Below are 26096 nucleotides of genomic sequence, written 5' to 3'. Positions count from 1 at the left end.
GTCATTAATGTAACATACCATCGCGAAAACGGGTTAGAAATGTGAAATTCCTAGGTGATCACTTCTTTTGAACACCAGTATATATTGTGACTGTAAATTGTGTTTGTTCTGTATCTCCAAGTTTTCTAGACAAAAAAAAAACGAGTTTCCAGGAAGGAAAACACCATGCTGCCTACCAGATGCACCACTGTCCATAATTCCGTCACATTCCTGGGTGGATTATCCAAAGCTCGAACGGACCTTTCCACAGCATCCCAAAGTTACTCCACAGGGTTCATGTCCGATGAACGGGGAGGCCACAACATGGTGGTAAAATCAGTGGAATGCTATTCGAACCATGTTCTAGTCGCCACGGCTCTGTGGGAAGGCGCATTGTCCTGCTGGAAGAATCCATTGCCCTGTGGGTAATGGATTCTCACGATGACCATGAAGCGATGCAGATGGTCTGCAAGGATGGGCACTTACCCTGGATCGTTCAGAGATGCGTCTAGATCGTACTAGAGGTCCCAACGTGTGCACACGTTGGGACCTCTGAACACGCCCCAGACCATTACCCACCGTCCACCTGCCTGAACAGTTCCTTGTTGACATGACGGGTGCATAGCTTCGTGCGGTTTCCGCCAGATACGCACCTTCCCGTCCGCTCTAAATAACTGGAAACGGGACTCATCGGACAATGAAACCCGTCTCCAATCATCCAAGATCCAGTGCCAATGTTCTTTCGCCCAGTTGATGCGTAGAATCCTGTGTCGTGGTTTTAGCAATAGGACTCTGGTGGGTCGGCGGCTCCCATAACCTATTGCGGCTAATGATCGCCAGATGGTCTTGGTGGAGATATTTCTGGCACCTCCCTCGTTGAAGTCGGCGGTGATTTGTGCCACTGTCACTCTCCGGTTGGCTGAAACAACGAGAGACAGACGTCGACGGCCACGTTCATCTTTCTCCGCCCAAGCGCTGTCCACGATGAGATGTTATTCAGGAAATAGCATATTCCCGATACACTCTTGATAATGTCGAACGGGAATAGTGCAATTTTTGTACCACCTCTGCGACAGAGTGATCCATGCGTCGGGCATTCACTATCATCCCTCTCTTAATGTCGGTTAACTCACGACATTTCTCCATACTGACATCGAATTACCGTCTACGTAAATGCAGTGATGCGGTGTAGCTATATAAATGCCAAGCAGTGAGTTCGTGCACTAGCGAGAGGTGTGACAGTGTCGCGTTGCCCAGGAACCAAGTATTCCCTAAATGCTGTCCTTTCGGTGTATAGGACTGTCTTAAACAGAAAATAAAAACACAATAAAGTGTCACCGAGGTGTAAATGAATAACGGACTTAATTATTTTCAGAATGGACTAATATTTATACAAACTATTTACTGAGTCTAGTGGAATTCCTGACAACGAGAATTAATGTGTTCCATGCTGAAGAAGTTGCACTTATTAATTTAAGTATCACACGGGTGACCATTTTTTTTTTTTTTTTTTTGTGTCTCTGTGTTTTAATGGTTTTTCTGTTTTTCAACGGCTTGCACCCTGTGACTGAAGTTCAATTGCTACAATTCAAGGATTGCTGCTCGTATAATATGCTTGGTTTACTAATATTGTAACAATTCACTATTGTTTTGCGTTTCTGTTATCCTGAACCCCTAGAAGCCTTATATACCGCGATCAAGTCGTCTCATAGATTCCTTATCATTAGGCTCTACAAACCACAAAAATAATATATATATATTTTTTTTTTTTTTTTTTTGAGGAGCACTCGTTTTTACAAGAAAAAGTATAGGTAATTTATATGCACCCTTTCATTTACACCTTTTCCAAAAAACGTAGTCTCCGAATATGTATAAATTATTCCCGTGTGAGAGTCTTTTGTAGATACCGGGAGGGTGGGTATCAAAAAGATTTCCCCTGACCTTCTGTGTGTGTATGTTTTATTGACTACATTGATTGTTTATCTAGTAATATTTGCACGCATTTTTATTATTCTCTTATTTCTTTCGTTACAGGGCTGAATGCGTGACGGTGTTATCATGGATAAAGCTGAATATCGATTGGTTATCGATATTCTTGTTTTTGCAAGACAAACAGCTAAGGATTATCCGTGAAGAGATATCTACGTACGGTATATGGGGGATATCTGTCCATCGCATGACAGTAAAACATTGGTGGAGACAGCCCAAGTGAGGATGGGAGAACGTCCATGATGGGGGATAGAAGTGGGCGGCCATTTGCATTTCACAATGCTGAATTCGTAGAGAAAATTGAATAGCTGATGCTCAGTGATCGCCGCATAACAATTAAACATCAGATAATTGATGAGACTGGGATCAGTGGAAAGCATAATTTACAATGATTTCAATATGAATAAGGACTCAGCACAATGAATTCCTCATTTGCTAACATGTCTAAAAAAATTAAAAAGCCATGCCTTGCTCTGCTGAATTGATCGCCATGTGTAACAACGATGCCGACCTGTTTTTTTCCCGATTGGTGGCTGTGGATGAATCGTGGATACATCACTTCGACCTAGAAACAACAGGTTTCAAAACAATGGAAACTTCCATCATCACCATTTGCGCTGGTAGAAGAATGGGATTTGCTGCCACAGAATCTTACAGAAACACTTATTCAGCATGGTCTCCGCTTCAGGCCTGTTTAGCCGTTGGAGGGGATCATACGTCGTACTGATGTCGCGTGACCATATTTCCATCGTTATTCTATGGTACACCACCATACCAAATTTTGTCCCACTTCCTCGCAAGCTGCACGAGTTACACCACATTTTCTACGTGTTCTGTTAATTTTATCGAGCAGTGTAAATTCAATTTGCCACATGATATTTTATCCTGGGTTAGCCTACTATTCCTCACACGTAGAACCACGCATTTATCATCGTTGAAGAATAATTGGCGGTCTCTTGACAATCAATAATTCGTTTAGGTCTTTATGTTGACTATACTTAGTCAGTGGCCTATAACTTATTAAGTTTTGCAGTTGTTAATATTTGTAATAAGAAAGAGATAATGAACGATTTCACATTAGAGTATTATTTGTTAATAAATAAAGTATTTTTGTAAACCTTTCCATATAACTTTATCAGACTGAATTTAACGTTAGGTGAACAAGCTAACATACTTTTCGAAATGTGAACCAAATACGTAGAATGTTTTCGTATAATAGAGTTAGAAATATACTCACTAATGGGATAAAGTTAGGTATACCTAAATGTTATTCGGTTTGCCCATAATAACTGATGATTTTCTTTTTCAGACACTGTCCTTCGATGTGGTGTTTGTACAGGCTTGGACGGACTACAGACTGAAATATCCAAGCAAGCTGAAAACTGATCAACTACAAATTAATCCCCGTTGGTTTCATGATTTTTGGAGGCCAAAGGTCCACTTAAAAAATGTGATTAAAAGCCGAGTGAGGGAATTTATTGACCCCATAATGTTCATGTGGCTTAATAAGGAAAAAAAAGTTCGTTTTGGTGTTAGGTAGGTGTCACACACACACACACACACACACACACACGTTTAGTTAACACTGTGCACAATAGATCTTATTTAGTGACTTCAAAACGCTTGATGAACACAATTAGGTTACCTTTTCAATTTATATGTTTATTTCTTGAAATACGTTTACCTTACTGGCATTTTTCAATTATTTTAGACTGTCTATCAGCAACAGCTGCGATCTCCAACTCCAAAATTTTCCTCATGATATCCAAGAGTGCGATCTGACTGTGGAAAGCTGTAAGTACCCAAGTATTTTACAAAGTATTTTACAAAGTATTTTTGTTTACTGCAGCCTCCAGGGTTTCCCCTATTGCCGCAATGATTCTTGTAGGTTTTTTTAAGCCGGCGAGTGTGTGTATGGGGAGGTTTTTGTTTGAGTGTTTGTTTTGTTGAGTGTTGTATGCCGGCACCTGGAGACTTTGCAGCCAGGAGGCAAGAACAGATATATCTTGCGTCCTGACTCCCGTCCCTAGCCACGTGGAGGCGCTCCAGGGAGTCTGGTTATCACAAAAGGAGGTTCTTGAACCTCTATATGTTTATACAATAATATTAAAATAGAGATAAGTATAGCAATAAAAGAGTAAATCATCAAGTATGGATAGAGTTGGTTTAGTTGAGTGGGGATCAATTAATGGAGTGAATGTTTCTAGTGTGTTTTACATACAATATGGTAATAATTTAAAATAAGTTAAGTTTCGTCAGGAGATTAAAACATAGCGTGTGGATGAATTTAGATTTAGTTAAGGGGAGCAGTAAAGTAGTGGGTGTTTCTAGTGAGTTTAGCATGTTCAATGTTTAGGTTGTCCAATGATCTATACCAAATATTGGCCCTTGTAGGGGCCCATCCTGCCAGAAGAGGGCACGGCGTAACAATCAATTCCATGCACTTGCGGCAGCCACGACGGAGCCGCGGCGACAGACACAAACCAGTGCACCACAACCGCGGCACCCCCGGAGCCACAGCAAACCTGAACAAAAGTGAACACTTCTAAGTTAGTAATTACTACAATTTTACAGTTGACAATATAAATACTTGGCAAAACAGCCACTGTCGCAACAACACTACGGCCGAAGACACAACCAGTGTCCTTAACCACAGCGCTACCGCAACAGCAACTTAACAGTTCTAAGGTAGTTAAGAATATCTTATAATTATCATAGCTATACAGTTCACAGTTATCTTTGCTCGTCCTACAGGGTTTAATTTCATCTTGAGGGGAAGCACCGCATTCAAGACACACATTCTTGCAGGGCTCAATCCTGTCCTAGAGTGTGTGGAGATGAGTTCATTGTGTGTTTTGCGAGTAGAAGGACGGACAAGCCAGTGTGGCAGGGTAGTTAACGGGAAACATGATTATTGCCAGTGGCTTCGACCCAGTCCTGTAGGGCTATAACCAAGTGAAATTCTCGATTGCTCAGCTTCTCGTAGATCTCGGTCCTGTCCTATGAAGGTAGGGTCCTCACTAATAAATAAAAAAAAAAAAAAAAAAAAAAACGCACATACTGAAGACACTATGTGGCCTATGACATCGACCCAGTTCTTTAGGGCATGTTCAGTGTTAGTCACTAATTTCAAGGAAGCTACATCACAGTTATGTGTGCTCCGCTGCTCCTAAGCTGTGGGATGTCTTGTTCTTGAGTCCTTACTTTTGCTTCTTATTCAGTTCAGTATAATTGTGCTTCCGTTCTGCGTTACTTCCTATTTTCTTGTTCTGTTGAGTCCCTTCCACTTCATTCCTTTTTTTCATTTTCCCATTTACCTACTGTCTCTCTGTGCTTCCTGCTGGAGGGCCGCCCTTCGCCTGAATAATTTTCCTGCAAAAGCTGAAAGAAGTTTGAGCGATTCTGCCCCAGCTATCAGTTGTGGGAATTCTCCAGCGTTAGTTACGTTAGTCCCCAATAGCAGGGGATGTCTCAGATCTGTGTAGAGGTAACAGTCAAGTATGAGGTGTTTCACTGTTTCTTCTTCGCCGCATTGACAAAGGGGGGAGAGAGTTAGGCCTAATTTGTGGAGTTTGGAGTTGAGACTACCATGTCCTGTGATTAGAAAAGTAGTATGCATGCTTGGTGTCCACCAGTTCCTGGATTTGTCTCGCAGATATATTTGTGGGAAGAAGGTGAAGGTGTCTCTTCCCTTAGTTGTTGTTTGCCAGATATCCTGCCATTTTGTGCCTATGTCCCTATAAATTCTTGCTTTGTTTTCTTTTATACTTTGGTTGGTGTCGTTGGCAATTCCTCCCAGCGTAGCCTGTATGCCTAGCCGTTGGTTGTGTGCCAGGTAGTGGTAGATTACATCAAAGTATACGGGTGGTCTCCCGCACAGTACCTGGAGGGCCTCAGTAGAAATTGTCCTGCATGCTCTGCAGGTTGCCAGGAGAAAGACTCTTTGTGACTGCAATAAGTATTTTTTGCAAGCCGAGTTCAGTGCTCTGTAACCCCAGGCCCCGGCTCCATAGCAGACAATGGGAATGTACAAGCAGGAGTAGTATAGGCTTAGTGTGGAGGATTTAATTCCCCATATGGCTTTTGTGATGTTAATGAGCCATCCTGCTATTTTCCTGATTGATTTGACGATATGCCTGATGTGTGGCAGAAAGGATAGCTTGTCATCTATCCAGATGCCCAGGTATTTATGCTGACGCACTAGTTCAATTCTTCGACCTTCTAATTTAATATTTGGTGGTCTATTGAGGTCGAGGTGGCCTTTGAGAAGGATTTGCTTGGTCTTTGGTATTGATATTATCAACTTATGAGTATTGCTCCATGTGTAAAGTTCCTGCAGGATTGTGTTTGTTTTATCCTCGAGTTCCTTGCGTGAGTTTCCTGGGATTACCAGGGCGAGATCGTCCGCGTATGCGATGGGTATAATCTCTCCATGTGGTAGATTTAGCCACCCGTCCAGCACCATATTCCAGCACAGGGGTCCCAGGACTGAACCCTGCGGGCATCCTCTTGTTATCTTTCGCATAACTGAGCAACAGCCCGAGGAGACTACTGCGCGCCGGTCTTGAAAGTAACTGTCCATAAGCTTGTAGATTGGAGCTGATACCCCAGCCTCTCGGAACCTCGCAAGGGCACTCGGCCACCATAGTGTATCGAATGCCCCTTTGAAGTCCACGAAGAGGCCGAGGACATATTTGTGGTTATAATTTTTAATTGCTGTAAGTACCCAAATAAAAAAAATAAAACTTGAACGTCACAGAATTTTTACTTCACTATTCAAACTTCTTTTCCATATAACCTGCTTTTAAGGGTTCGCCAGACAAAAAAAAAAAAAAATAAAATAAAATGTCGCTCGGACTCTTAAGATTCACGTTATTAGCCATTTCTTTGCATGGATGAAAACACATTAGGTAATAATAAAAAGCACTTAGAACAAGCCTTCCGTGGCAGCTGGTCGGCGCGATACAAAGCTGCCTGTTACTCGTGTGCGAGGTCTGGATTCGATCCTCATCGATGACCTCGGGTAAAAGGTTCCCCCCAGTGCGTTGTAAAGAGTTTTTTTTTTTTTTAAGTCTGCACAACGTGCAAACTGGCTCGTGAACGCACATTTGTAAAGATATAACTACACTTGTGGTTATGAGCTCATGCTTGGGGAGCAGGCGTTAATACCAAATAACTTGAATAAGGATAGACTTATTTACCTTTCGTTGAAATATAATTTTTAAATACGTTTGATTCAATAAAAACTTTTATATAATTAGTTATGTTAGTCTCTTCAAGACTAATATTATGTTAATACATAAAATAAGAATTTTTATAATGAATAAAAAGGGTTAGTTGGTAGAGGTTGTTTGATGTAGTTTTTGGACGTCATTCGCTGTACTTCTAAGTCTGAAACGGAATCACGGTGTGGGCTTTTAAGAGATATACGAGTAGAACAAAATACAGAAAGCGTAAAAAAAGAAATAAAGACAAATATGTTCATTAAGAGCTTTGCCTTTACTTTAAACTGTTGTCTAAATCGACAAGTGACGGCGAACTCTCCCAGCGCAAACGCTATACAGAGATTAAAACTGAATAAATAAATAAATAAATATTATGCAGGTATCCGCTGCCAATTGATATAATCAGAATCGTTATGGTTCTGGACAATATAACGTAGACACTGGCAGGTACATTGCCAAATCGAACCCGTAGTGCCACAAAAATGCACAGATTATTTCCCAATTACACCTGCCCATTGAGCTGGTTTATTTGCTGCAAAAAAAAAAAAAAAAAAAAAAAACAGTTACAATAAGGTTGTTTACTTTTCTGGTTAAGGTGGACATACCGAGTATAAACAAGAATTCGCTTGCATTCATTTATTCCTCTATTGAGATTTTGCATATTCGCGAAACTTGACTGCATAAACAAAGAATTATTTTGCTTTGACTATAATGATACTTGACCATTAATGTGTTCATATTAAAATGCTATTCGGAGGTCTTTTAATGGCTAATGTATCTCCAAGCCATAAAGGTGATTCTAAGAAGGAAGTGGGTAACTACAGGTTAGTGAGTCTGATTTCAGTGGTAGAAAGAATCACGTATGCATTGATCAAGGATGCAATACGGGGTCATTTAGATAGGAACGATTTTCTCAAGAGAACATTACACGTTTTTCAATGGTTAACATAATCTGATAACTAACTTCGGTAAACCAACCCGATAACCAAACTCGGTAAACCAACCCGATAACCAAACTGGGCTAACCAACCTGAACCTGATAAACTCTTGGAACGCAGGAAATAACTTTTACATTACTTATTTTAACTTCAGCAAACATTTGATGCAAAGGAGATTTCTACATAAGATGAAACACACTAGGATGAAACAAGGTCCTTAGGTGGATGTAGACATGTATAGTATCTTATGTAGGACGGCACCTGAACGAAAGTTCAACTCCGTATTTGTACACTGTGATGGTTACAGAGCACTGTAACAGGCCAGAAATGTGTGTAATGTTATGTTCGTGCAGTGTTTGTGTTGTTGTGTTGTTTAGTTGTTTCTAGCCGTTTTGTCACCAGGCAGGCGATCACCTGGAAAGCCTGCCCAGTGTCCGTCTACACCACGGGGAGGTGGGCCACAACTGCGCATGAACCATGGCCAACCTCAACAGTCACGCACTAAATGTTCAAAGAGGGTTTTGAGCCATTCAAAAGAACCCCGTACCAGCGAGCCGTCAACAGCACACACACACACACACACACACACACACACACACACACACACACACACACACACACACACACACACACACACACACACACACAGTCATTCCCAGGAGACAGGACAGCAGAAGAAGAAATAAGGATGGGAATACCATATAAAAATAAAATAATAAAATAATAAAAGCATAAAAAAATTTATATATATATATAAAAAACAAAAAAATAAAAATAAAAATAAAAATAAATAAAATATAAAGAAAAAATAATAATAATAAAAATAAAAACAAAATAAAAATAAATAAATTCTTTATCCGTTTCTTGCCCACGTCTTTATGCAGTGCTGCCCAAAGTAGTGCACAAAAAGAAAAAGGTGTACTGTCAAACAAAAGTAGTAATGTCATTCAAACATGATCGGCCGGAACAAGTTCTAGATATAATTCTGAATTCTGTTAATCTGGATTGGTGTCAGAAGTCTCTGGTCGATGACGGTATCACTGAGCAGAGGAAAGATTTAGTTGCAGAGAGTCTTGATAAATGGTGACTCAGAAAAGCGCAGCATCTGTTAAAATCTTTGCGTGCTGTTGAAAGCCACAACAATTTTGTATATGACGTCATCAGGACGACGAGGCAGCACACAGTTGTATTATGATTTATGATGTGTTTTCAGTTTAATTTCTTGAATTAACACTGAGGTTGAAAGCCTTCCTGCGATTAAAAGCAGCATTGCAGAAGGTTTGAAGGGCCTGGAAATTGTTGACAGAAATGAGTATCTTCTCACCTCGGACACAAGTTTGGTACTGTTGCCTTAAGAGCCAATCTTAGATCCTCGTAAATGGAGCATTCAAAAAGTACGTGAGGAGAGTCTTCCGGTAGCCCACATCGACAGGAGACTGTATTGGAAAGTCTGAATTGGTAGAGTTTTGCGTTAAGCGAAACATACTAACGTATGTAGGAGGTAAACAGTGAGGGTGAAAACCATTTTCTGGTGGGTGATGAAAGTAGTGCAGTTACGTCGGGAACGAAGTTTTTGGTGATAGCTCCTTTTTCGGCAGAATTCCATCTATTCTGCCAGGTGTTCACTAACAAATTCCAGCATCTGGTTCGCTCAGTTTTTGGATCGGCCTGAGGGTTAACAATGATTCCCTGAAATTCCGTAGAAATGCCTTTGCGGATGTAAAAGCAAAACCCTCTAAACACAACATGCAGGTCAAGTGGTATAGTGCCTGCAAGAGTCTGTAGAGCTGGAGTTGATACTGTACGGCAAACGTGAAGTAGGCTAAGGAGAAAACAACGTTGAATAGTGGATAACTTAGTTTGTACTGTTAAAAGTGCAGTACGTCTAAACTAAAGGCTGGCAGCATAGGTTGTAATTGGGATTATGGCAGCATTATAAAATAGATGTAGGGTTTTAGTGTTCAATCCCCAGTCTTGTCTGGTAATTTGGAGCAGCATTGCGATAAAACTCTTAACTTTGACGGACAGATGTTGAATATGCGCAGTAAAGGAAAAGCGGTCGTCGATGATAACTCCTAAAAATTTGGTGCTTCGGACAAGTGGAAGTGATTTCTTGTCCAGTTTTACAACTGGTGGTCTGCCATAGTCTAATTTGTGTTTAAAAATCATGACCTTTGATTTCGTTGGTTGGGGATAATTTTAATTTGTTCTTAGAGGACCAAGACGATAGTTCAAAGAGTACTTTATTGGTATAGAGTTCTAATTCAGGCGGATGACGAAATGGCTACAGGACCTGAGGCAGTGGATTGTAATGGGATGAGGTTATAAGTGGGGTCATTCAATGATTATTGCTAACACCGCTGTTGTTTCTGAATTTCTTAATTAACCGATTACAGAGCATAATGGCAAAACTTGCACATTATGTGAAAACCAAGAGGGTAGTTAATGACTAGAAGCAGAGATTATGATAATAAATTATATTCTTTACAATTTGATTTACTGTCTAAACTTAGGGAAACCATCTGACAGGGCAAATAAAACAAATCAAATGACTATATATAAATACAATCTATAAGCTGATAAACAATACAAAATATAATCGAATGAATTGAAAAAAACATTCAACTGGATAAAAATTGAGTTTTTTTTTATTGAATTAGGCAGCTGATGCTTCTACTTTATCTTGAATTGGTATGACATTTTTATAAGTGATAATATCTTTAATTAGGATATAAGAAAGAAATAATACTTTTCTTTGACTCACAGTGGCTAACTCCGCGGACGACCTGAAGCTCAGCTGGATAAAAGGCGAAGATGGTCTCATGATCTACAGTACTGCAGTGTTGCCACAGTTCGATATTATAAACCTCACTACCAAATCGTGTGAAGATAACCGTGAGTATTACACTCGTTCAATATGATTCAATCTGATTTGCCACTTTTAATATGATTGTGGCTTGCAGCTGAGAAATGTTCTTTGTTTGACCTTTTAATTAAGACTCCATGTAATAGTTAACGAGAAATTTCATACCACTCTTGATAAAGTAAAATGCAGTTATAAAGAATGTCGCTTTTACTAAAATTGCACTATAACAAAAATATTTTGGATCCCGGACAACTTCCCTTATTATTTAATGCTCAGAAAACCTCCTTTGAACGAAAATTTCTGTACAACGAATTATAATTTCAAGGCAAACCTATTTATAAAATCCATTGGTTTTACAATGAAAAAATTTATGTAATTGTAAAAAAATTTAAATTTTAATATTTTAAATGTAATTTTTATTTAATACGTTATGTTAAATAAATTAAATATTATATTAAAGTTAATATTAAATTTAATTTAATATTAAAAAATTGAATATTTTAATATTCAATATTTAAAATAATTTTACATAATTTTAAAACGATGTAATTTTCTTGTGAAACTTATGAATAGTACTGTGTACCATATCGAAAAAACAGCTATGAGAATATTCGCTTTAAAAAAAGTAGATCCGATGAAAAAGAATTCCGCATCGGATATGCTACTTTTTCCATATTTCTGAATGATTATGCTCGAATTCAATTTTTTACCCAATGGAACGCAATGGAATTTATCTGAATTAGAGCTAAGGAAATTCAGGCTATAAGTCGCCAATGTGCGTGTAGTCTCCAATATCTAGTACATTTGTCTATTGAAAGACGAAAAAAACTCGGACAAATGCAGGGCTATACTTACACCTAAGACCAGCTTACACAAAATTGTACAATAGCTAAGAATTAATACAGTTCGAAAAAACACACTAAATTAAAACTTAACAGAATACAGATAATTTCTCAGCAGACCCCATAATTTTTTTTTCTATGAATGGATTTCAGAAAGGAAGTTACTGAGGTACTGTAGTTACTGCCCCACTGGTGGAAGTTATTGGGTGGTTTTCAGAATTTGTGCTGAAGTAAATAAGGCCATGATGTGTTAGTTCATCGCACCTTCAAATCAAAGGAGGATACAAAAAACGGGAGTTTCCGAGAGAAACAACCACGAAACCTTCGGCCGATGGCAAGTGCAATGCAGCAACAACGCTAAAATCGCCCCATTGGTTACAGTATGACAGCCTCAGTTTCACGAATATTATATTGGGACAAACGTGAAATTCTTTATTCCTGGGAGATATACAGAAAAATAATTAAATTCATAATTTCCTGCGTTTTATTCTATTTCAACCATGCCAAATATATAACTTGTCCTTATTATGCCCAACGGATTCATACGAAAAATTGCATTGGTATATTAAGCTAATAGCATGGTTGAAATAGATTTCGGTTTATTTCTTTTTAAATATATTTAGGTTTAGTTGTGCATTAATCGACTGTGACCAGCTTTGAACCACTTCATTCATCACAAAATGCAAGCTATCAACGACAATATCGCATTTAATCCGTTATAATAATTCACTGAGTTTTGTAGATTTAAATTTTTTTTTTTCCCCACACAGCATAATAGTATAGGGTGCAGAGCAAATAATTGAACGCCTCGTATAGAAGTGTTCACCTGTTTGACATAAAACTCCGCGTTTTTGTAATATTTTTATTAGCATTTATAGCTTAAGTGACCCATCTCCAACCCTAGTATTAACTTATAGAAAATTATAAAAAGATAAAAAAATCACATTCCCTCACACAGCGTTACTTTGTTGCTCCAGGTATCAAAGGAGGAGTTCCTTGTATTGGAGGAACAATTGTCTTCAAACGTCGAGGAGGTTATTTTATGATCAACGTCTACATTCCATCTATACTCATCGTTTTGATGTCAATGCTAACATTCTGGATCCCTGCCAACGCCGTGCCTGCCAGGATAACCCTAGGGGTAACCAGTCTGCTGACCATCATAACTAAACAGTATCAAACAGATATTCCCAAAGTATCATACATTGTCGGTCTCAATGTATGGCTCGCAGGATGCATGACGTTTGTGTTTTTCAGTTTGCTGGAATATGCAGTTGTCATTACTCTTGTGAGCAGAGCAAAGAATAAATTATTGGAAAAAAAAAATGAGCCTAAGGTAAGTTCGAAAACTTCCATTAAATGGCGAAATATACTCACTCAGCAGTAATCAAAACATTTGCATTGACGTATTCTATTTTTATCTCTCTCTCTCTGTTCTCCCTCACCCAGCAATCCAGTGTGTGTGTGTGCGTGCGTGCGCGTGCGTGCGTGCGTGCATTATTAGTCCCTGCGTTTTTCTTTCTTTTGGTTCGTGAAACTAACCATCCAATCAACTAATACTACATAGTGTAGACATAGTGTGTATCTGTCAGCGGTACCAATGGTCCCTCACAAAACCGCCAACTAATACTATATTTATTCATTTTATTTATTGGTTCGTTTCAGTTTAGACTTCAGTTTGTAGGTATACGTCTGTTGATTATTTAATCTCCGATATACGCCAATTCGAATCTACTTTGTCTTTGTTATCCGCAAACTGTTTAATAACTTTAAATTTTAATTCGATTCGCATATAAACAAAAATTGTTAACATTCAAATACAAAACATTTCATTTTTTCTTTTGTCTCTTGCTTAATTTAGGTCGCACCTGGAATGATAAACAATGGCTCAGGGAAATGGACCACTCCGCCTGAGGTGAATGGTCCAGAAACTGGTGAAAAGATCAAGGAAAAGAAGAGCGGGTTAATTATCACAGCGGACGGGATTGATTACGCTTGTAGAGCTTTGTTTCCTGTCGGATTTATAGCCTATTGTTCCATCTACTGGGCCATGTATGTATCTAAATAAGTACAAAGTATAGTAAAACCTCGCTAACGTAGACTAACGGGGTAGGAATAGCCCGCATTACAGAATATAATTATATGTAAATATGTTGAAATCGGAGTTCATAAAAACAAGCAAATATATTCACAATCTTGTATCGTGTTGTATTCAAAAGACAATTGAATACAAAGAATTCAAATCAAGTAAAACACGAAGAATACGATATTTTTAAACAATAACCCATTGTGTAAAAGTACTATTGCACTGCCGTGTCCTAACGTCGTTCTTAATTTCTCACAGAGCTTAAAACTAATTTTCGACATAAGAGTAAGGAGGCAGCTTTTGCCATCGTATAGTTTGGTAGGACAAATAAAGAATTTAACTTTTTCTTCATCACGTCCCACTTCGAAAGATTTTTCCCCAAGAAATGCTGTTGCTATTTCTTCTTCTGTCACCATATAATATCCAGCCTCATCTTCTAGATACATCCTTGCATCCCCAAAATAATATGCTTTCTCCATTGTTGTACAACACATTTTGACATCTTTGATTCATCTGATACGATCATGACGTTCTTATTCATCAATAGGAACATCGTAATCATCTGATGTCGTTCAGTTGGAATGTCGATTTAAGTAATATTTTTCAGACACAACTGCACCTGTTCCACCTTGGACGTACGTTTCTGCCTCTTACGATATACATTTTCTCCAATGGGGAAAGAATGTTATTATCTTCCTGCAATATCAGACAGTTGCAATCAGCTCACGCTTCTCTGAACCCGCATGCCTGTAAAATACACTGGGTGATCACTGAATTATGATCACCTACCTAATACTTCGTAGGTCCTCCTTTTGCCCTCAGTACAGCAGACGTCGCATTGATTCAACAAGATGTCGGAAGCGTTCGGGAGGTATGGCCAACCAAGCTGTGTGTAATGCGGTCAGCAATGCAGGTATGAAGGTGATTAGTGCATCCAGACGCCTGATATGCCTTTCCATAGTGTCCCACAAGTGCTCTATGGGATTGATATCGGGGGAGATCGGAGGCCAATCGATATGCTGGAAGTCAGAACTGTGTTCCTCAAACCATTCCTGCACAACAAGTGCGCGATGGCTCGGCGCATTGTCATCTTGTAAGACACCATCGCCATTCGGGAAAAAGTGTAACATAGCGAGATGTACACAGTCATGAAGCAGCTGACGATAGCGGAGACCACCAATACGTTGTTCCATATGCACCAGGGGTCCAAGTTCCTGCCAGTGAAACATGCCCCACACCATACAACCGGCTCCACCGGCCTCCACTTTTGATACTATGCATCATGGATCAAGAGCCTCATGTTGTTGACGCCAAATCCGTACATGATCATCCACGGTGTGGATTAAATAACGTGACTCATCCGACCAGCACACCTTCTTCCAGTCTTCTAACGTCCAACTTGCATGCTCTTTGCACCAGGAGAGTCCAGTCTTTTTACGCCGATGAACCTTAGTTAGGAGAGGATGCCGTATTGGTCGTCAGCTGGTACAGCCCATACGTGCGAGCGTGCGACGCATGGTCATGCCAGATACTGTTCCGGGTTGGCACATGTTGTATTGGGTAGGCAGCTCTTCAATAGTACTGCGCCTGTTCGCCTGTACGAGTCGTGGGACCCGGCGCTCACCTCTAACATTAACCTTTCGTTGACCTTTGCAGTTTTGCCGTTGGGTCGTTGTTTGACCATTATGACGCCAGTCGTGGTACACTTTAACTACGGCGGCTTTCGAACACCCCACCAGTTCAGCCGTTTAGGAAATCGAGGCACCAGCTCGTCGCGCACCCACAATCTGTCCTTTATCAAAGTCCGATACATCCTTCCTTTTACCCATCACGCTCGGAATTTTACTACCTACTGAACCACTGACACCTTATCTATGCTACGTAGGTCGACTAACTGCGCACTCTCGTACCTCACGTGGTCAACGGGTCGCATTCAGTTTTCATAGGGGTGGTCATAATTCAGTAATCACTCAGTGTACATACCAGTGGTTTTCAACCTGTTTTTAATAACAGCACCCCTAAGTAATTTATTTTATTTTGCGGCACCCCTATTCAATTTTCTGTCTGTTAGATCCGATTCTCTCTCTCTCTGTGTATATATATAATATTAAAAAATATATGTTATATGATAGTTATTACAATAATATAATTATAAAAATTACATTTACATAATACAAATTATACATATACAGTATATAATAATTTTATTCTTTATATAGAGGTACTAAGTAAACATCAATTATAGATCGCCACAAAATTAAAAAGATACTGTACACCTTTTTATAATGAAATAAACATAAATTTTAAAAAATAATAAGTTTAAGTAACTTAAACCCAAATTACGTGGCACCCCTGGAATATTGTTGAGGCAACAATATTCCAGGTGCCGCGGCACCCCGGTTGAAAACCACTGGTATATACTGATTGGTCGAAAACTCACAGTATGGCCTGTGCAGTTTTCCTTCACTTGCAGTTACAACCTCACTATTGTTGGCATGCAGAATCTTCATTGCTGAATTATACGCCATCACTTAGTAAGATTACTAAGCTTTCCATCTCGCCTGCCATAATTTACACTGACTCTCTCAGTACTGTCCCTGCCATAAGCAGGAATTTCTCATATTCTCATCCTATTTCCCTGGAAATACATTCATTCCCAGCTGTTCTCCTGCAGCGTGTCCAATCAGTCAATAAGTTTCTGGTGGATTCTTGGCCATTCTGGCATTCCGGGAAATGAAAGTGCTGACCCTGCCGCCAAACATTCTTAACCTACTCTCTCCCAAGGTCCTCAGATTCCGTACACTGACTATTAGCCTATCATTCGGAAAGGATGTTACGACAATTGGTCACAGATCTGGAAAAGTAATACCAACAAGAAACTTTGCCAGATTTAAAGCTGTGGCCTCTGGCTTCCGACGAAACAGACAAGGGGAAGTGCTATTGGCAAGACTAAGAATTGGGCACACCAATCATACCCATCATACCCATTTCTTCCTATTATTGGGAGAAAGCCCACCCCAGTGCTCATCCTCTCAATTACGGTCTGTCATTTTCTGATCGATTGTCCTTTACATTTAACCATCTGGGCAAGCACTTTTCAGACTCTCTCTACGTTGAACATCTCACGTGATTTATCTCACTTTCTAGGAAGTGATGCAAATATAGAAGAGCTTTTAATTTATATTGGTCTATACAGGAGCATATAATTTAACATCTATAACGATATGCTGCATGTAAATAAACTATGAACAGACACAATCTGTCCTTAATAACCCTTGTGTAATTAAACCCAATACCAACAACAGCCCCACTCGGCTTTACTTCATTCCAACCTGCAGCACAATTTCAAATATCGCTTGTTATGTTATAATTTCTAATATCGGCCACTGTATGTTCCCCCTCTTGTGCCCTGTTCACAATCCGAATTAAAAATAAATAAATAAATAAGTAAAAAACTAGACGCATCTCAGGTTTTTATTCATTTTTTTTTTCGGTACTAAGAGATAAGAAAAGGCACTTGATGTTATCATCGTTGCTTGATAAAATTTCAGCAGAGGCATGTGCAGGTGGATTATCTGACAATAGAAAAGCCTTGATGTTTTCATTTGCATCTAATTTTTCCTTTTGAAACAATTTCACTTCTTTTATATAATTATTCTGAAATCAGTTTTAAAAAAATTGAAATTGTACCATGAAATTTCCGTTTAGAAAAAAATCTTCGGCCTGTGTAAATAAAATACACATAAAAAGTCCAAATTAATGAGGCTTTACTGTACTATTAACCCTATAAAAACTTGCGGTCCTATAGAAACTTAGCTCCTAATCAGTGGCCTTTACGCAACTTATATTTATTATAGTAAATAAAGTATGTACATTCCCAATGGTAAAATTTAAAACATTAATTACTATTCTTCCGTTATATTTCTATTATTATTATGTGACTGTAAAGTAAACAGAAACAGATATTAATTTACTACTTTTGATAGTGACGATTTCTGGCCCTTAACAACATATTGTATAATGGGACTTGCATAATAATGCATAATCAATGTTTTTATCAATTTTGTTCTACAAGTTCCCCCATATAGCCATACAAGTATCTCATTTCAACGGTCATTACTACGTTGATTTCACCAGTGATATTCATATTATTATATGATTTTCTTCATACTTTCAGCACTATTAACTTCCATATTTTCATATAGAAGTATTGTAAATTTATATATACGAGGTGTTTTTTAATAAAAACTCCAAACATGAAAGGTATTAGAATCTATAACACTTAATACTGTGCATTGGTTGATGGCCGAGAAGACAAATGATACTTGTTGGCATTAGACTTGTATTTCTGTAGGTTGTAATATTTTGAAAATACATGCGGAGGTTATTCCTGACAGGCATAAAGTATAAATGAGGAAGAAAGTTCCTCATTTATGTCATGATATAACAGCTTCAACGTACACGTCAGGACCTCTTCTGAATATCCAAAATATCTACTTTTCAGGAAAGTTTTAAGTATTCGGAATAGAAAGAAGTCCGATGGAATGAAATCGGAAAAAAGTGGGAGGAGGTTCCATCTGAAGGATTCGTTTTTTGACAAAATACTTGCACCAGACCTTGATTTCAAGACTGATAGATAAAATTTGACGAACATCCTATCCGTCCTCAGCGATTTTGCTATCATTCAAATAGTCATTCTTCGATTGGTTCGAAGACGTTCCGCGCTGTTTTTTTTTAAAAACATTCAGCTTTCTTTGTAGTCGGACGGCCAGATCGAGAATTATATTTACATTTTGTTTCAGTAACAACATGAATATTTTGTTCATAAAATCACTTGTGCCACTCGGAAACTCGTCCATTCAACATTGCAGATCTCTATAAACTTTTTGACTTTAGTAGCTTTCGGTGGAAGTTTCTCTTAATTTAACCAGAAATTTCATACGCTCTTCCACAAATTTTACACATATTTTTAAAACAAATATTAATGAGAGTGTGAGACGTACAATAAACGCATAACAGCTTAATTTATATATGTGTTTCTTTGTTTATTGCTGTAATAATAGACAAAACACGATATAGAATTCGCTGGTAGCTTTGTCGTTGGTCGCGACAACAGTGCCTTACTGTTGCCATTCCTAAAACTATATATCCACACCTCATATATATTTATGTAAATATACATTTCCACTTTGTGTGGGAGAATGGTGGCTGTATGCACTGTACAAGTACATACAAGAAGATCCGTCATCTTGTAGAATCGTGAAGAAATAATTTGCTATTATTATGGCAAAAATTACTCCGCAGGAGCCCAATATGTATATAATTACTCAAAAGGACGATCTTTAAATAAAATTTTTAATCTTATTAATTTCTTTTAAAAATGTTTAAATATTCATAAAATATAATAATTTTTTTTCTTTCTATTATTTGGGCCCAAAAAATTATTCCCACTTAGGACCTGAAAAAGTGTGAAATCCGCCACTATTTCAGTGGCAAACAAGAATTCTCAGTAAATACTATTTATTGTTCCCAATAAATTTTTTGTTTAGTTACAACCTATGTAATGCTCGTCATCCTGGATGCATGCCACTGATATCAGTAAATATTGGTTTATAGTGAAGGATCGTTCATTTAATTATGTGAATGATTAAATACTCATAACTCCCCATCATATGAGATAAATAACCATTATGGGGTAAACACAATCATCGTACGAATGCACCTCATATTTAGAAATAATATAAAGTTTTTTCCCCTTAATGAGTAAGCCATTGTCAGAGAGGCATTTTTACAGTCTTACAGTGTTCTAAGGATGTTGAGGGCACACTGAACATTGATTTTTCGAAAATCAATTCTATGCAATACCAGCATTTGGGTCATCGTTTATTCTGAATAAATGAAATATTTTGGATACGTCATAAGTCTGGCATTTCAATTCTTAATCAACACACACTGTGTTCATGAACATTATTCACATTTTGAAATATCTTCAAATATGACTCAAGTTGTTTTAATATTTCAAGTTATAAACATTAAGTTGCATTATAAAATAATAACCACTTTATGAATTATTGCGTGTATTCAAGAATTTATCGATGATAATCTCATTCATTTCGTGAATTTCATCACTTGTATGATCGTTTAAATAGGGATTAATATCTCTCTAATAATAAATTCCATTTTTTTTTTTTTTTCAATACACTTAACCCTATAAAGTGTGAATAATTAAAGATTTTTAGTGGAATAAGCAAATTGGAATACATCGTTTACTCTATGTCACAAAAAAATTTATATTTAACTGTTTCTTATATGTATTTAGTGTATAGAATCCAACGGTTTAATTAATTTTTCTCTAATGTCAATATTTTGGCATCAATTGAAGGTTTATGTTTTGGTGACATTTATATCTATTACATAAGTGGGTACCAAAACTGATATATAAAAGCCTGTAATATTCGTATAATTTTTTTGTTGTTGTTGTTGTTGCCGTTTTCGATATCTACCAAACGAAGGTGTAGGTTATCTCCAGACTCATTCTCCTCTGTTTGTGGATATTACACAAGTACAAAGCAGGTGAAGCATATTTTGGTGGCACCTAGTTTTCCAGTGCATATGACGCTTAATTTGGAATGCTTAGGAGTGATCAAGGCAAGTTGTGGGAACTGTAGTAGCTGAAGGTCAACATTAGAAGAATGGTTTCGTGGTAGTCATAAGTGTAGGCGTTTTGTTGTATCTTCTCGAATATGGAGAGAGAGAGAGAGAGAGAGAGAGAGAGAGAGAGAGAGAGAGAGAGAGAGAGAGAGCCCTCAGACCATCACGACTGCCATTTTTGTATGGTTTATATATCAAGATTTAAAAGTCTGCAGAATGAAAAGTTATAGCGTATCCCAACATACCTCTATTGTGCTGGTGCCACACAATGAAGACCTGCCAACTGCCAATCCACCTTCCAGAGAGGAGAAAGGTCTTCAAAATCGATTGGTGAATCCGATGAAGAGGATAATTCGGATCCTCAGAAGCCTGTTCGAGTAAAGCGCAACATTTCCAATCATCCAATCCGTAAGGATTGGATGATTTGGGCCGAACTACATCTAACAGAGCTCCAGACAGCTCGTTTAAAAGAGTAGAATCTACTGGATCCCAGCTGCAAGACTTCCACATACAGAAACTGCGTGGTTCTTCTGACTTTTAATAAGCAATATGAAAGTTTCTGCACTGTTGCAGAATCAGAATTCTTGTATTATTGTTCTGATTTGATTGGTTTTATGAAGAAGTTGGTATTAGTAACAATCCAAAAGAGTGGTGTCTTTTCAGAGTTCAAATAAAAGTTTGAAAATGTTGCTTCACAATGGGAGTATACACCCAACGATTCCTGTTGTGCACTCAGCTTAGGTTGAAGAAAACTACAGAAATGTTCACCCCAGGGGTTCACATCTGGTGAGTACGGGCTTGGCACACCCTGGGTCCTGAGCTGGATTTCATCATTCTTCTCTCTCTATATCTCTTCATATGGCTGATAATGATAATGTGAAGCATCTGTTAGAGAAGATCAACTAAATCAATAAAAACTGGATGTCTCTGGGGCTTCAAAGATTCTGAGATACTTCTGGGTTTGGAAGGTGGTTTCACCAACTTTCCTTGTATACTTTGTATACTACATTTTTATACTACTGTAGTATACATTGTATACTACAGTAGTATACAATGTAGCAATACATTGTGTATTGCACTATGCATTACACAAGTGTGTATTGTGCATTTGTATATTACACAAGTGTGTATTGTGCATTGAGTATTACAGCCTGTATTGTGCATTGAGTATTACAGCCTGTATTGTGCATTGAGTATTACAGCCTGTATTGTGCATTGAGTATCACAGCGTGTATTGTGTATTATTCATTGTATTCTACAGTGTACATTGCATTGTGTATTGGACATTGTGTAATGCACAATGTGTATTGGACATTGTGTAATGCACAATGTGTATTGCATTTTGTAGCCTGGCGCACACAATGTAGTAAGCAATCCTCGATTCCACCTTTCCATAATCAAGCCAGAACTGGAGAAACAATTTGTTAAAACAATGGATCTTCAAGGTAACACCTTCACACATATACAATCTGCACTGCCTTACCATTAATATCCGGACACCTGCCTTTAGACAAAAAAGAGCTTTTATTGCACTTAATATTTTGTGCTGAAACCTTTTACTTTTATGACGGCCTTCAATCTTCGCGACATACTCTCAACCACCTTTTTATAAATGCCAGGTGATATGTTCTTCCACTCGGCCTTTAACGCAGCCACCAGTTCGGCCTTGTTCTTTGGACGATCTCGACGTGCACGTACCAGACTATCCAATAGATCCCAAAGATGCACGATAGGGTTCAGATCAGCACTCTGGGTTGACAAAACCAACTTTTCCACACTCATGTCCTCAAACCACTCTGTTACGACCGGAGCAGTATGGCATGGTGCGTTGTCTTGCTGATACGGGTATGGGCCTTCCCCAAAGTATTGCCATAATGTTAGAAGTGCATAACTGTCCAGGTTGTCCTGGTATTGTACAGCATTCATGGTTTTGTCGATAACGACTAATGGGCCCAAGTCAAACCATGAAAGGAGCACAGTACCATGACACTGCCACCACCAAACTTCATTGTTGGGAGGATACAATCAGGAAGGAACTGTTCCCCTGGCATTCGCCACACCCAGAAACGGCCATCAGACTGGTAGAGTACGAACCTCGACTCGTCTGTCCATAGGACTGTTTTCTACTGCGCTACAGTCCAGGAGTCGCGCTCCTTACACCATGTTAATCGGCGTCTAGCATTTGTTGATGTGATTATTTCTGTTGAACTGTCCAGGTAATTCTGTTGAACGTGTCATCTTGCATGCCCACTTTTACAATTGTCTGTTCGAAGCACATTTATAGCAGGTTCTGTGACGTGTTACATGCATAGGACTTGTTTCCCCATCCATGTAGGGGTGTCCAGATATTAATGATAAGGCAGTGTATGTTTTCAAAATTATCTGATGTAAAAGTGAAAGATGGCATACTGATTGGTCCACAAGTAAAGTAGATGTCGGCTTCACAAGATCTGGAAGACGAAATGGCTGAAGCTGAGCGACAGGGCTGGCAGTGGTTTCACCTTGTAGTGAATTGCTTTTTTGGTAATACAATTAAAAAAAAAACATGCAAAATAAAAATTACAAAGAACTAGTTGATAAGTTGATTGGAAATGGCGGGAAATAGGATGCAGAATATTAATCAAGCTTTATTACTTGCACACTCACCTGGATAGAGTCCTACCAAATCTGGGCGATATTAATAAAGAGCATGGGAAGAAATTTCCCCAATGGAAAAAAGGTACAAACGAAGGTGGGTGAAGCCGAGCAACTATATCTACTTCTTTGTTCAGGATAATCACACAGACCACGAAAGATGAAAAAAAAAAAAAAAAAAAAAAAAAACGTTCAAATGTACATTTTAAGGAAAATTTTGAATTAACCTAAAGTTTCGAAAATTAGTAGCAAATTTATGCTTTTGCATTAATATATTAATAATAAGTAAATTAATAAAATGTAATATACACTCAGGATATACTGTAATATACACTCAGGATATACTGTAATATACTTTAACCCAAGCACGGTACTAAGTACTATAGGTTCTAATACCTCTCGTGTTTGGGGTTCTCATAAAAAAAAAAAAAAAAAAAAAAAAAGGAGCCAAAACATTATGACTACCTAGCTACTGACGCCTCCGTAGCCAGGTGGGCAGAAGCAGCAGTGTGTAGCACACGCTTCTTGATTAGACCGGAGTTCAAGCCCGTGACCGCCAAATACGGAGGTTGCAGAAAGGTCAGGGAATGAACATCGGATATCCCCGGAGCAATATGGCCTTAGTTGCTAATGCTCCTAAAAACCAAATAACAAACAACCATACTATCTAGCACGTTGGTAGTCTTTCGCCACGATAACCGCTTACGCCCAACATTGAAACGATTCCATGGGACCACTGAAGGTGTCCTCAGGTATCCTGGACCAGCTAGACAGAAGGATGTCCCGGAGTTCAGCAATGGCGCGGGGCACTGGCGTGGACTGGAAAATGCTGCGTTCCGCTGCATTCCACAAATATACGATGGGATTGATGTCGACGGAATCTGATGGCCAGGTGAGCGTACGAAATGCCTGGACATGATCCTCGAACCATTCCTGCACAATGCGGACCTTGTGACACGGGGTGTTGGCTTGTTTAAAGGGTCTAATGTCATTTAGATACATGGTTACCATGTAGGTCAAACCTGGTTCCGAAACAATGTCCAGGTAGGATCTGGCGGTGAGAGTGTGTTCAGTGGAATGAGAAAAACAGTGATGTCCAAGAAAACATCCCCTAAACCATGATACCACAGGCCGCCGGCCTGTTTTCGTCCAACCGTGCAACCTGCTTGCAACTGTTTACCTACTCGCTGTAGAATACGCATCTGTCCATCGGCATTATGGAGCTGAAACCTTTATTCATCAAACCAGACGACTCCTTTACAGCCGTCCAATGTCCAAGAATGGTGCTCCCGTGCCCACTGCAGGCTGAGGTGTCGATGAAGGTCGGTCAACATGGTTACATGAACAGGTCGCCTACTGTAGTAATCATGTAACCATGTTGACCGACTCAAGAGATCGTGAGTTGATTGTTTTCCTGAAGAGCATGTGCCAAGTGCCGTTCACCTCGACTATCGACCAGTGGTGATCTCGCCATTCTGACACGTTGGGTGGTTGTGTGTCTCTTCGGACCATTCCTGCCATACCTTCACTCGGGCTGCCGTCTAACAGCCGACAATGCGTTCGGTGCTGAAATGCTGGCCCAGCCTTCCTAGCGCCGCAAATCATTCTCCGTTCAAACTCCGTCAGATCTTTCCCTTTCCCATTGCAAAGGTTTCGTACTGACGAATTGACAGACACTACCGTGGAAACAGGAGTATCCATAATGTTTTGGCTCATGAGTGTAAATACATTCTTCTATTATGATATAGTTGCCAAATGTTGACTTTCAAATAGATGGAGATCAGGAAATTGTAAGTAGGAAGGAAAACAAGAGCTTTTTTTGGTCTAAACAGGCGAAAAACAATTTTTTTTTTCCAAAAATAAAGATTTCGTCGAAAAACACAGGAAGAAAACAGGAGATTTTTTCGAAAAAAGCAGGAATTTTCTTTAAGTTGTTGTTTGGTTTTTTAGGAGCATTAGCAACTAAGGCCATGTTGCTCGGGGAATATGCGGTGGTCATTCCCTGACCTTTCCGCATCCTCCGTATTTGGTGGTGACGGGCTCGAATCCCGGTCTAATCAAGAAGCGTGTGCTACGCACTGCTACTCCTTCCCACCTGGCTACGGAGGCGCCTTTCTTTAAGTTCACACTGCACTAAAAATTAAATTGCGCTGGCAAAATGGACATTTATATTTAATCATATGACTGTTTTAATATAAACAGTCTTATGTTTTAATACTACACTACTGAATATTAGTTTAATACTATACTTTACTATTAAAGTATGCTCTCAAATATTAACTTCTCTAGGATTTTTCTGTCTGGAGAGTTTTGTGGATTATCTGTTGGACATGAATCAATTATGATTACTTCGTGAAAGTTACTGCATCAGAACTTGGCACTTTTTTCAGAAATGTTAATTTTTTTTTTTTTTTTTTTTGGTAGTTGTTGGCGCATCGGCTTCTGTGGCCATATTGCACCTCCCAAGGTTTTTGCAGTACTTTGATCCAAGCCCGAGGCGGGAATCGAACCCGCGACCTTTGGGTTGCCGGGCAGGTACTTTACCCACTCGGCTAGCCCGGTCGGCTAGAGATGTTAAGTCAATGTTTTGTGCATAAAAGCGCTGTCGTTCACACGGTCCAAAGTTTCATGAGAAAGATAAAAATTGAATTCAGTTTTTTATTCGCCTACCTAAATATATTCTGATACTCAGCATTGCTATGAGGACTTATTAAAATGGCAAGAATGTCTTGAATTAATTGGTTATATGTCATGCTTCGTTGTGCACTTGTCAGTTCCCCCGGGAAGGATCACTGCTGTACATCAATTTTTTGTTTCTTTCATAATAGTGTCCAGTTAGTTTTCCACACTGAAACTGAACAGAACTGATGCCAATAAACATCTGTT

The 26096-nt window shown here is 38.8% G+C and overlaps 1 protein-coding gene across 1 annotated transcript in view; it reads left to right on the top strand.

Annotated features, from left to right (window-relative positions):
• LOC150088709 (glycine receptor subunit alpha-2-like) overlaps positions 1-13907 on the top strand; it is a 69972-nt gene extending 56065 nt beyond the window's left edge. Inside the window, exons 4-8 of the mRNA XM_090370289.1 lie at positions 3278-3504; positions 3680-3762; positions 10898-11026; positions 12817-13175; positions 13701-13907. Coding sequence (XP_090226415.1) covers positions 3278-3504; positions 3680-3762; positions 10898-11026; positions 12817-13175; positions 13701-13907 — 1005 coding nt within the window. The remainder of the gene's footprint in view (positions 1-3277; positions 3505-3679; positions 3763-10897; positions 11027-12816; positions 13176-13700) is intronic.
• The last annotated feature ends 12189 nt before the right edge of the window (positions 13908-26096 follow it).

This window comes from Mastigoproctus giganteus, chromosome 3 (genome assembly GCF_048544385.1).
Source record: "Mastigoproctus giganteus isolate SK-2022 chromosome 3, ASM4854438v1, whole genome shotgun sequence".
Classification (NCBI taxonomy): domain Eukaryota; kingdom Metazoa; phylum Arthropoda; class Arachnida; order Uropygi; family Thelyphonidae; genus Mastigoproctus; species Mastigoproctus giganteus.
The sequence above is the reverse complement of the archived record's forward strand: the minus strand, read 5'-3'. Positions and strand labels throughout refer to the sequence as shown.